This window comes from Ovis aries, chromosome 18, assembly GCF_016772045.2.
Source record: "Ovis aries strain OAR_USU_Benz2616 breed Rambouillet chromosome 18, ARS-UI_Ramb_v3.0, whole genome shotgun sequence".
NCBI classification, from domain to species: domain Eukaryota; kingdom Metazoa; phylum Chordata; class Mammalia; order Artiodactyla; family Bovidae; genus Ovis; species Ovis aries.
In genome coordinates this window covers 3,809,277-3,822,458 of record NC_056071.1, presented here as the reverse complement: position 1 = coordinate 3,822,458, position 13,182 = coordinate 3,809,277, and the positions used below count along the sequence as shown (strand labels likewise).

At 40.5% G+C, this 13,182-nt stretch overlaps 1 protein-coding gene across 1 annotated transcript in view; it reads right to left on the bottom strand.

Moving 5' to 3' along the window:
* Positions 1-13,182, bottom strand: part of GABRG3 (gamma-aminobutyric acid type A receptor subunit gamma3) — an 833,483-nt gene that overhangs the window by 750,941 nt on the left and 69,360 nt on the right. The window contains exon 3 of the mRNA XM_027956997.3: positions 3,101-3,168. Within this exon, the coding sequence (XP_027812798.3) occupies positions 3,101-3,168 (68 nt within the window). The remainder of the gene's footprint in view (positions 1-3,100; positions 3,169-13,182) is intronic.

Sequence of the window (13,182 nt, the reverse complement as noted above, 5' to 3'; positions counted from 1 at the left end):
GGTTGAAACATGTCGTTACAGATTGGTCCAAGCTCACAGATGTACAACATCAGGAGGGACTCCTAATGTAAACCGTGGGCTCTGGGTGATGATGACCTGTCAGCATGGGTTTACTGATTGTAACAAATGTTTTCACAGTCGGGGAGGCCGTGCATGAGTGGAGGCAGGGAGGAATATAGGGAATCTCTGCACCTTCTTCTCAACTTTGATGTGAACCTAAAAATGTTTTTTCACAACTAAAAATTTAAATTTAAAAAAAAGGAAGCCCTTGCCTCCCGAGGCCTCTGAAACCTCCCTCAGGGGTTTTGCACATTCCCTCCTTCAGGAAAGTGAATCTGTCTTTGCTCTGACCCCTCGGCATCAGGATGGCTTGTTCATAAATCTGGATTTGAGCCAATCTCTCGTGAAGTCAGACTTGCACTTACTCAGACGGGAGTGTCCACACGCTCCCCAGTGCAGGGTCTGTCCAGGGCAGAGCTGAGGGAAAGCCAAACTCTCAGCACATGCGGCCTCCAAGTCTCAGTCCCCACAGTTCCCCAGGCCACGCACCCCATGGCTTCAAACATCAAGTCAGCTGGTCCCCAGCTGCGTCACGTGTCTGTTGTCCTGCTTTTTCCTGCCGACTTCCCACTTGTCCCACCTGTCCGAGCCCCGCCTAGCAGCCTCACCTCAGGCTGAAAAGACCTCATCAGAGAAATCTATCCTAACTGCAATGGGCCTTCCAAGGGGGTGCTGGCCGTTAGCAGAGCTCTTATCACCCTGTGGGGACTGTCACTTATTTTTAGCCTCCTCTGCAGGCTATGATTTTCACACAGAAAAGTCTATCAATTCCAGCATCAAAGACTGATTCTGGGCACAGAGTAGATCTCAAGGTCACAGGAGTTCATGAACATCCCTAGATATGCAAATACAAGCAACTGTTCCTAAAACAGTTTTATGACTATGTATCTTTGGAGGCACTTCTGTTTTCGTGTTACACATAAAGCAGTGTCTGAATAAAGCATTACGGAACTAATACAAGTAAATAAAATTCCAGAACAGGAAACACTGAGAGACTGATTACTGAATCAGAGAAAAGCACAGTTTACAGTCACAGTTTGCCTTTCACGATCTGCAGCCAATAGTCTGTGTAGAGCAAATCTTCTTTCATTCATGTCCCCTCTTTGCTAGTGGTCCATCTCCACTGCATGGATGACACAGGGGATTTTTTTTAAAGTGAGTGACCCATAAATAGAATTTCAGCCCCACATGGAACCTTTCTATCATCAGAGAAAAGATGGGCACTTTTAATACCAGGCAATGAAAAGAAATAATTTTGCTATTACTTTTGGAAGGATTATTTCCATCCACAGAACTCTGCAATGAAAGGAAGGCTTCTTAAGCTGGCATTGTGCAATCCCCCTTCAGCCTCATGCATCTGCTGAATCCAGGAGCCACTGTGCAGCAGGGAAGCACAAGGACGAGCCCAGTGTTAAGTCACTGGCCCGCAGGCAAGGGCCTGCTCCTAGAATCCGCACACTCTGGTCAGGGAGGCCCACTCTGGCCTACAGTGCCTATGAGGGGACCCTGACACTAGTGGATTCCAACATTCCAGCACCTTCCTAAGAACCAAGCACTCTGTACAGGAAAGGACATCTACACTGGAAACAGTTACTTCTGGAGACTTTTTGCTTATAAGTATGTGAAAACATACTAAATTTTTATTCAGGGAAATTACACATGTACTTGACCCCATATTTTCTTTTAAAAAACAGGCAGTAGTATATTTACCCCCAGGAAAACAGAAGTATAAGCTGAGTATTCTCACATTCTTTCCTGAGAAACACTGAAAGGCAGGTCTTTTGGACCTTGAAAAAATGAACTAAAATTTTAAAAATGTCATTTATATTCATCCCTAGTTTTAATGAGGTCAGACACAGCCAATGACTACACAACTGCACATAACATCACATGGAAATCTACATACAGTAAACAACGCATGGACAAGATGGGGATGGACACACTACGGTTCTAGCACAAAAATGGAAACACATATCAATGGAATAGGATAGAAAACCCTAAAATAACACCATGCACGAATGGTCAATTAACCTATGACAAGGGAGGCAAGACTACACAATGGTGAAAAGACAGTCTCTTCAACAAATGGTGCTGGGAAAACTGGACAGCCAAATGTAAAAAAAAAATGAAAATAGATCATTCTGTAACTCCATACACAAAAATAAGCTCCAATGGATTAAAGACCCAAATGTGAGACTGGACTCCATACAACTGTTAGAGGAGAACACAGGCAGAACACTCTGTGACATAAATCACAGCAACATATTTTTTTGATCCATCTCCCAGAATAATGGAAATACAAACAGAAATTTTAAATGGGACCTACTTAAACTCAAAAGATTTGCACAGCAAAGGAAACAATAAACAAAACCAAAAGACAACCCAAAAATTGGGAGAAAATATTTGCAAATGATGTTACTAATGAGGGATCAGTTTCCAAAATTTACAAACAGCTCATGACACTTAACAGCATCAAAACAAACAACCCACTCAAAAAATGGGCAGAAGATCTAAATAGACATTTCTCCAGAGAAGACCTACAGATGGCCAACAGGCACATGAAAAGATGTTTAACATCATTAATTATTAGAGAAATGCAAATCAAAACCACAATGAGGTATGACCTCATACCAGCCAGAATGGCCATCATTAGAAAATCCACAAACAGTAAATGCTGGAGATGGTGTGGAGAGAAGAGACTCCTCCTCCACTGTTGATGAGAATGTAAACTGGTACAGCCACTATGGAGAACAGTATTGAGGTTCCTTAAAAAAACTAAACATAGAGCTATCATAAGACCCTGCAGTTCCATTCCTGGGCATATATCCAGAGAAAAACATGGGATGAGATACTTTTTAATCGCCATCTCTATTCCTTGAGTTTTATCACTTTCAGTGTTTAAACTTTCAATAAATGCTATATATTTAAGAAGCCAATTGTGAGCTTAAACTTGCATGATAAATCTTGAACAGAAATCCACAATAAGAACGTAAGCAAGAACTGATACAAAGACCATCAGATCAGAAAAGAAGCTTCTTACCATGTTTATTGATGACACAGGACCAATGCTGTTAACATAGATGTCAACATCAATTACAGTGGGTTTTACTGTGGAGAAAACACATGTATATTAGTTAATACAATGGGCCAGAAAGCGCTCCTCAACTTCCTCTGAGTCACACACTGACAGCTCAACAGCATATGGAAAAGTGGTGGATTTTTCTCTGGGACCTGCATGGCAGTTACAATTCTTAAATGATGAAGGATTCTTACAGTTAGTAAATTTAATTGTAAAAAAACAGGATATTTATACACTGCAAGTTGTCAGTGATAGATGACTGTGATACTCTTTAGTCTTTGTTTAGCTGATTATATGACAGAGAAAACATAAAAAGGTTAAATATAAGATATCACATAAGAAATATCAAAGTTATGCTATGAAATCAAACCTAAGTAATGAGTAATATTGGAGGAGGAAATGGGAACTGACTCCAATATTCTTGCCTGGAGAATTCCATGGACAGAGAAGCCTGGTGGGCTACAGTCCATGGAGTCACAAAGAGTCAGACACGACTGAGCGACTAACACACACCCACACAATGAGTAATATCAGGGATAATTCAAGTTATTCATCCATTACTTTGGTGCAACTCAAAGCAAAGATCTGGAGAATACATATACCAAAGGAGATTAAGAAACATTCATTGTTACCATTATTACGTAAAGACACACACGCATATCACAGATTTCAAATTCTGCAACTCAGAAAAGAATAACACTTCAGTCAGTTAAGGACTGACTTCCAACTATGAGGGAGTAAAATTCATACAACAAAAAACTGTCATATCTAACTGTGCATCAGAGGTAAAATTAGCTCATTTAACCTTAAAGAAAATCAGTTCCCCTCTCTATGGCAGAAATGGAACTTGAAAGACCAATAATGAGATTCCCAAAACAAACTCCAAGTCAGGGGTCTGTGCCACTGGAAAGGAGGTGGCTTCCTTTCCCCAGCACTCAGCAACTGATTGGTACAGGGGAGAAGAACACCAATTTCAGAGTATTTCTGCCCTGTTGCTGCTGCTGCTATGAAGTCGCTTCAGTTGGGTCCGACTCTGTGCAACCCCAGAGATGGCAGACCACCAGGCTCCCCCATCCTTGGGATTCTCCAGGCAAGAACATTGGAGTGGGTTGCCATTTCCTTCTCCAATGCACGAAAGTGAAAAGTGAAAGTGAAGACGTTCAGTCATGTCTGACTCTTCACAACTCCATGGACTGCAGCCTACCAGGCTCCTCCGTCCATGGGATTTTCCAGGCAAGAGTACTGGAGTGGGTTGCCATTGCCTTCTCCATTTCTGGCCTGGAGGAACATAAATAAGACTCCTGAACCTCTGCATATAAATAAGGTATTTCTATGGAAACAAGAGTTTTTGTATCAGCAATTATTACAACAAGCTTCCTCCAGTTTTGCTAAATAAGTAATCATTGATGAGTGGCACCTGTAAGCTCAAGTCTGTTGTTCAATTACATACCCAGCAGTCTGCAGCCATGTTGTCCAGATCTTCACGAAAATAAAAATGATGATAATGACCTGGAGTCAACTATTCTGTCAGCACAACCTAGTCATGTTAGCTTCAGAGCTGTTGGCATTTTGGAAAACACCCCAATATGATTCTATGAACTATGTACATAGTGTTTAAATTTTATTAAAGAACTATTCAGCATTTTAAACTGAGCTTTGCTAACTACTTTGAACAGCAAGTAGCATCTTTCTTCAACTTAATTGGATTCAGCAAATATTCTGTCTCCAAATGCTGCATAACCTTATTAATGTTATACAAAGGCTATATTAAGTCAGTCAGTTGAGGACCTACTTTTTGCAAGAGATTTTTTCTGGTTGTTTCATGGTATTTACCAGATTTTAGGTGTCTAGAGCTTTTAATCTTATTAAATAAAAAGGATCTACAGATGCAAAGCCTTAACAACTTGAAGCGGGAAGTATCAAATAAGTATTAAGTGCAATAGTATAATAAAGGTTTTAAGAGAACAGTTTGGAAAACACACACACATACACACACACACACACACACACACACACACACACAACCTGGGAGAGAAGCTGTTTTAAGCAACTTCTCCTTTAAGCAGTGTCATGCTAAAGTAAAAAGAATCTTTAGGAAAGTGGCCCTGACAGTGGTACTCAGGAAACAGGGTGGCCACAGGAGGCTCAAGATTTACAACTCAAGGACCAGAGATTAAGCCATAACAAATGATTTTCAACAGCATGTCAAGACCATTCAGTGGGGAAAAAGTATTTACAACAAATGGTGTTATGTAAACTGGATACCCACAAGCAAAAAAATGAAGTTGAACCTTTACACAATATAGAAAAATTAACTAAAAATGGATGAGAAACCAAAAGGATGGTTTGAAACTACAAAGCTCTTTGAAGAAAACACAGGAGAAAAGCTTAATGACATTGAATTTGGTAATGATTTCTTATATATGACACCAAAAGCACAGGCAATAAAAGAAAAAAATTAACTGGACTACATCAAGATTAAAAAGTCCAGTTTATTATTTTTGTTGCATCAAAGGACACAATTAACATAGTGGATTGTTGTTGTTGTTGTTGCTGTTGTTCTTTGGTTGCTAAGTCATGTCTGACTGTTCTATGATCCATGGATTATAGTCTGCCAAGCTCCTTTATTCATGAGATTTCCCAGGCAAGAATACTAGAGTGGTTTGCCATTTCCCTTTCCAGGAGACCTTCCCGACCCAGGGATCAAAACCGCATTTCCTGCATTGGCAGGCAGATTCTTTACCACTGAGCCACCTAGGAAGCCCAACACGGTGGATAGGCAACCCGTATAATGGGAGAAAACATCTGCAAATCATGTATGTTGTACGTTTGATATCAAAAAAATAAAAAGAACTCCAAAAACTCAACAACAAATACGCAAAACAACCTGATTTAAAAATGGGTAAAGGACTTAAGGCAAAAGAGACAAACAATGACCCATAGGCACATGAAAAGATACCTAACATTATTAGTCACTAGGGAAAGGCAAATGAAAACAGCTTCATATCCATTATGAAGACTGCTATTTAAATTTTAAAAAAAGCATAAACAAATGCTGGCAACAACATGGAGAAAACGAAAACCGTGTGCACTGCTGGTGGGAATACAAAATGATGCAGGCACTATGGAAAACAGTATGGTGGCTCCTCAAACATACTAAAAACAGAACCACCCTGTGACCCAGCAATTCCACTTCTGGTTATATACCCAAAGGAATTAAAATCAGAGACTCAAACATATGAGTACATCTATGTTCACAGCAGCCAAAAGGTGGGATCAAGTCATATGTCCTAGAGAGATAAATGGGTAAACCAAATGCAGCATACACACGTGGAATATCACTTAGCCTTTCTGTGCTTGTTCACATGATGGTCAGTCAGCTACAGCTCAGGACAGGCTCAGGAAAACAAAGCTAATTCACTCCCAGGTCCTAGAGATGGGTGGTACGGCATGCTTTGCAGGACTACATGGGAAAGGCGTAAGGGTGGTCGGGAGGCAGAAGACAGGGCAAAGGAGGGGATGCTGAGGTCATGATCTGAAAAGAGGTCTCTGGGGGGAAAGGTAACAACTCAGATCAGCTAGTTTGGCTAGCTTGAATAACTCCTGTGGGCTTGCAGCTATACACGTGGTCTCCAGCGGCCTGGTACCAGGTCTTGGGATAATTAAAACACCAGAGTATTGTCTCCTGTGATGTAAAAGCCATCACATAGAGGAGATATGACTCTGGATTGGACAGACTGTATGCTCAAAGACCTGCTCCAAGCTGGCCCCTTGCCATCACAAAGAACTGGCTAACCCTGGAAGGGGCAGTAGCTGCCCAATCAGGAAGCATTTTTAAGATATCAAAACATAATAATACACAGAAAGATTTAAATATATATGTATATGTATGTATATACAGTACATTGACACATGTTACAACATGGATGAAGCTTGGGCACATTACACTGAGCGAAATTAGACAATCACAAACAGACACACTGTGCTTCCACTTATATGAAGCACCTAGAGTAGTCAAACTCGCAGAGATAGAACTTAGAACGGTGGCTGCTAAGAGGCAGAAGGCAGAGACAATGCAAAGTTAGTGCTTAAAGGCTACAGGTTCAGTTACACAAACTGAAGAGCTCTAGGGATGGATGGTGGTCATGGCTGCACAATAACCTGAATGTACTAAATACCACTGAGCTGCATACTTGAAAGTGGTTAAAATAGCAAGTGTTATGTTATGTGAATTTTACCAGAAATTTTTAAAAAGGATTAAGCTCTGGGTAGTTGGGAGAAGGATGAAGGGTTACACAGATGCAAGAAAGTCAGGAATGAGGGGAGAAGGGATGGCAATTTTCTGAGTGAAAAAGAACAGATTTTATTGAAGAAGAGCATAAAATAGGACTGATGGAATTGAGCCCTCTGCATTTAGTTCAAAAAGGAATTCACTTTCAAGTTTTCATTTCATTTCTATCTTGGAAATCTATTTGGAAATTCTATCAAGCAATTCTATTTGGAAATCACCATTTCCTAAAGATTCATAATCTGTATATTTGAGAAGAATCATATTCATAAACTGTGCAATATAAATGAACACTGCAAAGCTGCCTAGGGTAAGTTTTACTAAGAGTCAACCACATTTGTTTCCTCAAAAGACTGACGGCACCCAAAGAGGAATTACATGGACTATACTTTCTACTTGCCTCTGCCACAATACCAATGCAAATTTTTGTTTGGTTGCTGTTCTTTGCCCCATCCTGAACCTTCTCATCCTAAAATTATCAATCATGAGCTGAGAAAATGACCCAGACACCAAGACAGGAAATGGCCTCTGTCACAGTGCCCCTTGTCACAGTGGCAGGACTGTCTGCTGACGAGTCCAGAGACACAAGACTGACCTCTTTATCCAGATTGCCACTTAGAGCCTGGAGGCGAACAGACTCTTTGTCTTACTTATTGCGCACACACACACACACACACACACAAACTCATCATGCTAAAAAGTCAATAAATTATATTTTAATGAAAAACATTATTGACATTATATTTTAGTGAAAAAAATCTTGATGTCAATCTTTTTGGGGCTAGGCAATCAAAACCACATATAACATAGCGTTGTTCAACTGCTAAGTTGTTTCCAATTCTTTGTGATACCACAGACTGCAGCATGCCAGGCTCCCCAGTCCTTGCCTATCTTCTGGAGTTTGCTCAAATTCATGTCCATCGAGTTGGTGATAATATCTAATCATCTCGTCCTCTGCCACTCCCTTCTCCTTTTGCCTTCAATCTTTCCCAGCATCAGGTTCTTGTCACTGAGTCAGCTCTTTGCATCAGGTGGCCAAAGTACTGGAGCTTCAACTTCAGCATCAGTCTTTCCAGTAAATATTCAGGGTTGATATCTTTAGGATTGACTGGTTGGATCTCCTTGCTGTCCAAGGGACTCTCAAGAGTCTTCACATTCAAGACTAGAGTACCACATTCAAAAGCATCAATTCTTCAGTGCTCAACTCTCACATCAGTACATGACTAAAAGAAAAACCATAGCTAACAGAAAAAGAACTTTTGTCTGCAAAGTGATGCCTCTGCTGTCTAGGTTTGTTTTATATAGCTTTCCTTCCAAGGAGCAAGCATCTTAATTTCATGGCTGCAGTCACCACCTGCAGTGACTTTGAAGCCCAAGAAAACAAAATCTGTCACTACTTCCAATTTTTCCATTTCTATTTGCCATGAAGCAATAGGGCCAGATGCTATGATATTTGTTTATTGAATGTTTAGTTTTAAGCCACCTTTTTCACTCTTCTTTTTCACCTTCATCAAGAGGCTCTTCAGTTCCTTTTCACTTTCTGCCATTAGAGTGGTATCATCTGCATATCTGAGATTACTGATATTTCCCCAGGAATCTTGATTCCAGCTTGTGCTTCACCCAACCCAGCATTTCACATGATGTACGCTGCTGCTGCTGCTGCTGCTGCTGCTGCTGCTAAATCACTTCAGTCGTGTCTGACTCTGTGCAACCCCACAGATGGCAGGCCATCAGGCTCCGCCTGTCTGGGATTCTCCAGGCAAGAACACTGGAGTAGGTTGCCATTTCCTTCTCTAATTCATGAAAAATGAAAAGTGAAAGTGAAGTCGCTCAGCTGTGTCCAACTCTTCGCAGCCCCATGAACTGCAGACTGCATATAAGTTAAATAAACAGGTTGACAATATACAGGCTTGTTGTACTCCTTTCCCAATTTGGAACCAGTCAGTTGTTCTATGTAAGGTTCTAACTGTTGCTTCTTAACCTTCATACAAGTTTCTCAGGAGACAGGTAAGGTGGTCTAGTATTCCCGTCTCTTTAAAAAAGTTTTCCACAGTTTGTTGTGATCCACACAGTCAAAGGCTTTTGCCTAGTCAATGAAGCAGAAGTAGATGCTTTTGTGGAAGTCCCTTGTTTTCAGTATGATTCACAGAAAGTTGGCAATTTTATCTCTGGTTCCTCTGCCTTTTCTAAATCCAGTTTCTATACCTGAAGTTCTTGGTTCATGTACTGTTGAAGCCTACCTTGAAGGATTTTGAACATAATCTTACAAGCATGTAAAATGAGTACAATTGTCTGGTATTTCGAACATTCTTTGACCCTGCCTTTCTTTGGGATTGGAATGAAAACTGACCATTTCCAGTCCTGTGGCCACTGCAGTTTTCCAAATTTCCTGACATATTGACATGATATGAGTCAGTGAACTAAAATGGACAGGAATGGATGAATTTAACTCAGATGACCATTATATCTACTACTGTGGGCAAGAATCCCTTAAAAGAAATGCAGTAGCCCTCATATTTAACAAGAGTTCAAATACAGTACTTAGATGCAGTCTCAAAAACAACAGAATGATCTGTTCGTTTTCAAGGCAAAACATTCAACATCATAGTAATCCAAGTATATTCCCAAAGCACTGATGCCAAAGAAGATGAAGTTGAATGGTTCTATGAAAACTTTCTAGACTAACACTAAAAAAGATGTCCTTTTCATCACAGGGGACTGGAATGCAAAAGTAGGAAGTCAGAAGATACCTGGAGTAATAGGCAAGTTTGGCCTCAGAGTACACAAAGGCTAACAGAAATTTTCCCAAGAAAATGCACTGGTGATAGTAAACACCCTTCTCCAGCAACACAAGAGACAACTCTACACATGGACATTAACAGATGATCAATATCAAAATCAGACTGAGTATATTCTTTGCAGGCAAAGATGGAATAGCTCTATACAGTCAGCAAAAAAAAAAAAAAAAAAAAACTGGAGCTGACTGTGGCTCAGATCATCAGCTTAAGCTCAATCATCACACTAAGTCTTCTATCCCAAGATAATGAAATATCTTTCCATTTCCTTGATGAAGATTTCATCAACGTTTTATAGCTCACCAACCCCTTCATGGATCACTGCCTTATCATGGAAAAGGAGCTTACATAACTCAATGAAGCTATAAGCCATGCCATCCACGGCCATCTAAGATGAATGGGTCATAGTAGAGACTTCTACAAAACATGGTCCACAGGAGGGAGAGTGGCAAACCAACCCCACATGCTTGCCATGTGAAACTGGCTTTAGAAAAGGCAGAGGAGCCAGAGATCAAATTGTCAACATTCGTTGCATCATAGAGAAAGCAAGAAAATTCCAGAAAAACATCTACCTCTGCTTCATTGACTGCATTAATGCCTTTGACTGTGTTCAATTCAGTTTCAGTTTAGTCGCCCAGTCATGTCCAACTCTTTGTGACCCTGTGGACTACAGCAAACCAGGCTTCGCTGTCCATCGCCAACTCCTGGGGCTTACTCAAATTCAAGTTCATCAAGTCAGTGATGTCATCCAGCCATCTTATCCTCTGTCATCCCCTTCTACTTCTGCCTTCAATCTTTCCCAGCAACAGGGTCTTTTCCAATGAGTCCGTTCTTCACATCAGGTTGCCAAAGTATTGCAGTTTCAGCTTCAGCATCAGTCCTTCCAATGAATATTCAGGGACTGATCTGCTTTAGGATTGAATGGTTGGATCTCCTTGCAGTCTAAGAGACTCTCAAGAGTCTTCTCCAACACCACAGTTCAAAAGCATCAATTCTTCAGCACTCACCTTTCTTTATACTCCAGCTCTCACAACCATACATGACTACTAGAAAAACCACACCTTTGACTAGATGGACCGTTGTCAGTAAAGTAATGTCTCTGCTTTTTAATATACTCTCTATGTGTGTCATACTTTTCTTCCAAGGAACAAGTGTCTTTTCATTTCATGGCTGCAGCCACCATCTGCAGTGATTTTGAAGCCCCAAAAAATAAAGTCTCTCACTGTTTCCACTGTTTCCCCATCTATTTGCCATGGAGTGATGGAACCAGATGCCTTAGATTTTTGAATGTTGAGTTTTAAGCCAGATTTTTCACTCTCCTTTTTCACTTTTATCAAGAGGCTCTTCAGTTCCTCTTCACTTTATGCCATAAGGGTGTTGTCATCTGCATATCTGAGGTTATTGATATTTCTCCCGGCAAGCATGATTCCAGCTTGTGCTTCATCCAGCCTGGCATTCCCCATGATGTACACTGCATATGGGTTAAATAAGCAGAGTGATAATATACAGCCTTGATGTACACTTTCCCCATTTGGAACCAGTGTATTGTCCCACATCCAGTTCTAACTGTTGCTTCCTGACCTGTATATACGTTTCTCAGGAGGCAGGTAAGGTGGTCTGGTATTCCCATGTCTTCATGAATTTTCAACAGTTTATTTTGATCCACACAGTCAAAGACTTTGGCATAGTCAATAAAGTAGAAATAGATGTTTTTCTAGAACTCTCTTGCTTTTTTGATGATTCAGTGGAAGTTGGCAACTTGATCTGTGCTTCTCTGTCTTTTCTAAGTCCAACTTGAACACCTGGAAGTTCATGGTTCACATACTGTTGAAGCCTGGCTTGGAGGATTTTGAGCATTACTTTGCTAGCACGTGAGATGAGTGTAGTTGTGTGGTAGTTTTAACATTCTTTGGCATTGCCTTTGGGTTTGGAATGAAAACACCTTTTCCAGTCCTGTGGTTACTGCTGAGTTTTCCAAATTTGCTGGTATATTGAGTGTAGTACTTTCAAATCATCATTTTTAGGATTTGAAATAGCTTAACTGGAATTCCATCTCCTCCACTAGCTTTGTTTGTAGTGATGCTTCCTAAGGCCCGCTTGACTTTGCATTCCAGGATGTCCAGCTCTAGGTAAGTGATCACACCATCCTGGTTATCTAGGTCATGAAGATCTATTTTGTATAGTTCTTTGTGTATTCTTGCCACCTCTTCTTTATATCTTCTGCTTCTGTTAGGTCCATACCATTTCTGTCCTTTATTGTGCCCATCTTTGCATTAATTCCCTTGGTATCTCTAATTTTCTTGAAGAGATCTCTGGTCTTTCCCCTTCCATTGTTTTCCTCTATTTCTTTGCATTGGTCACTGAGGAAGGCTTTCTTACCTCTCCTTGCTATTCTTTGGAGCTCTGCATTCAGATGGGTACATCTTTCCTTTTCTCCCTTGTCTTTAGCTTCTCTTCTTTTCTGATATTTTTAAGGCCTCCTCAGACAACCATTTTGCCTTTCTGTATTTCTTTTTCTTGAAGACAGTCTTGATCACTGCCTCCTGCACAATGTCATGAACCTCCATCCTTAGTTCTTCAAGCACTCTATCATATCTAATCCCTTGAATCTATTGGTCCCTTCCACTGTGTAATTGTAAAGGATTTTATTCAGGTCATAGCTGAATGGTCTAGTGGTTTTCTCTACTTTCTTCTATTTAAGTCTGAACTTGGTGATAAGGACTTCATGATCTGAGCCACAGTCAGCTCCTGGTCTTGTTTTTACTGACTGTATAGAGCTTCTCCATCTTTGGCTGCAAAAATATGATCAATCTGATTTCAGCATTTGAGTGTCGATCATAACAAACTGTGGAAAACTCTTAAAGAGATGGGAATACCAGATCATCTACCTGTCTCCTGAGAAATCTGTATGCAGGTCAAGAAGCAACAGTTAGAATCTTGTATGGAACAACTCACAGGAT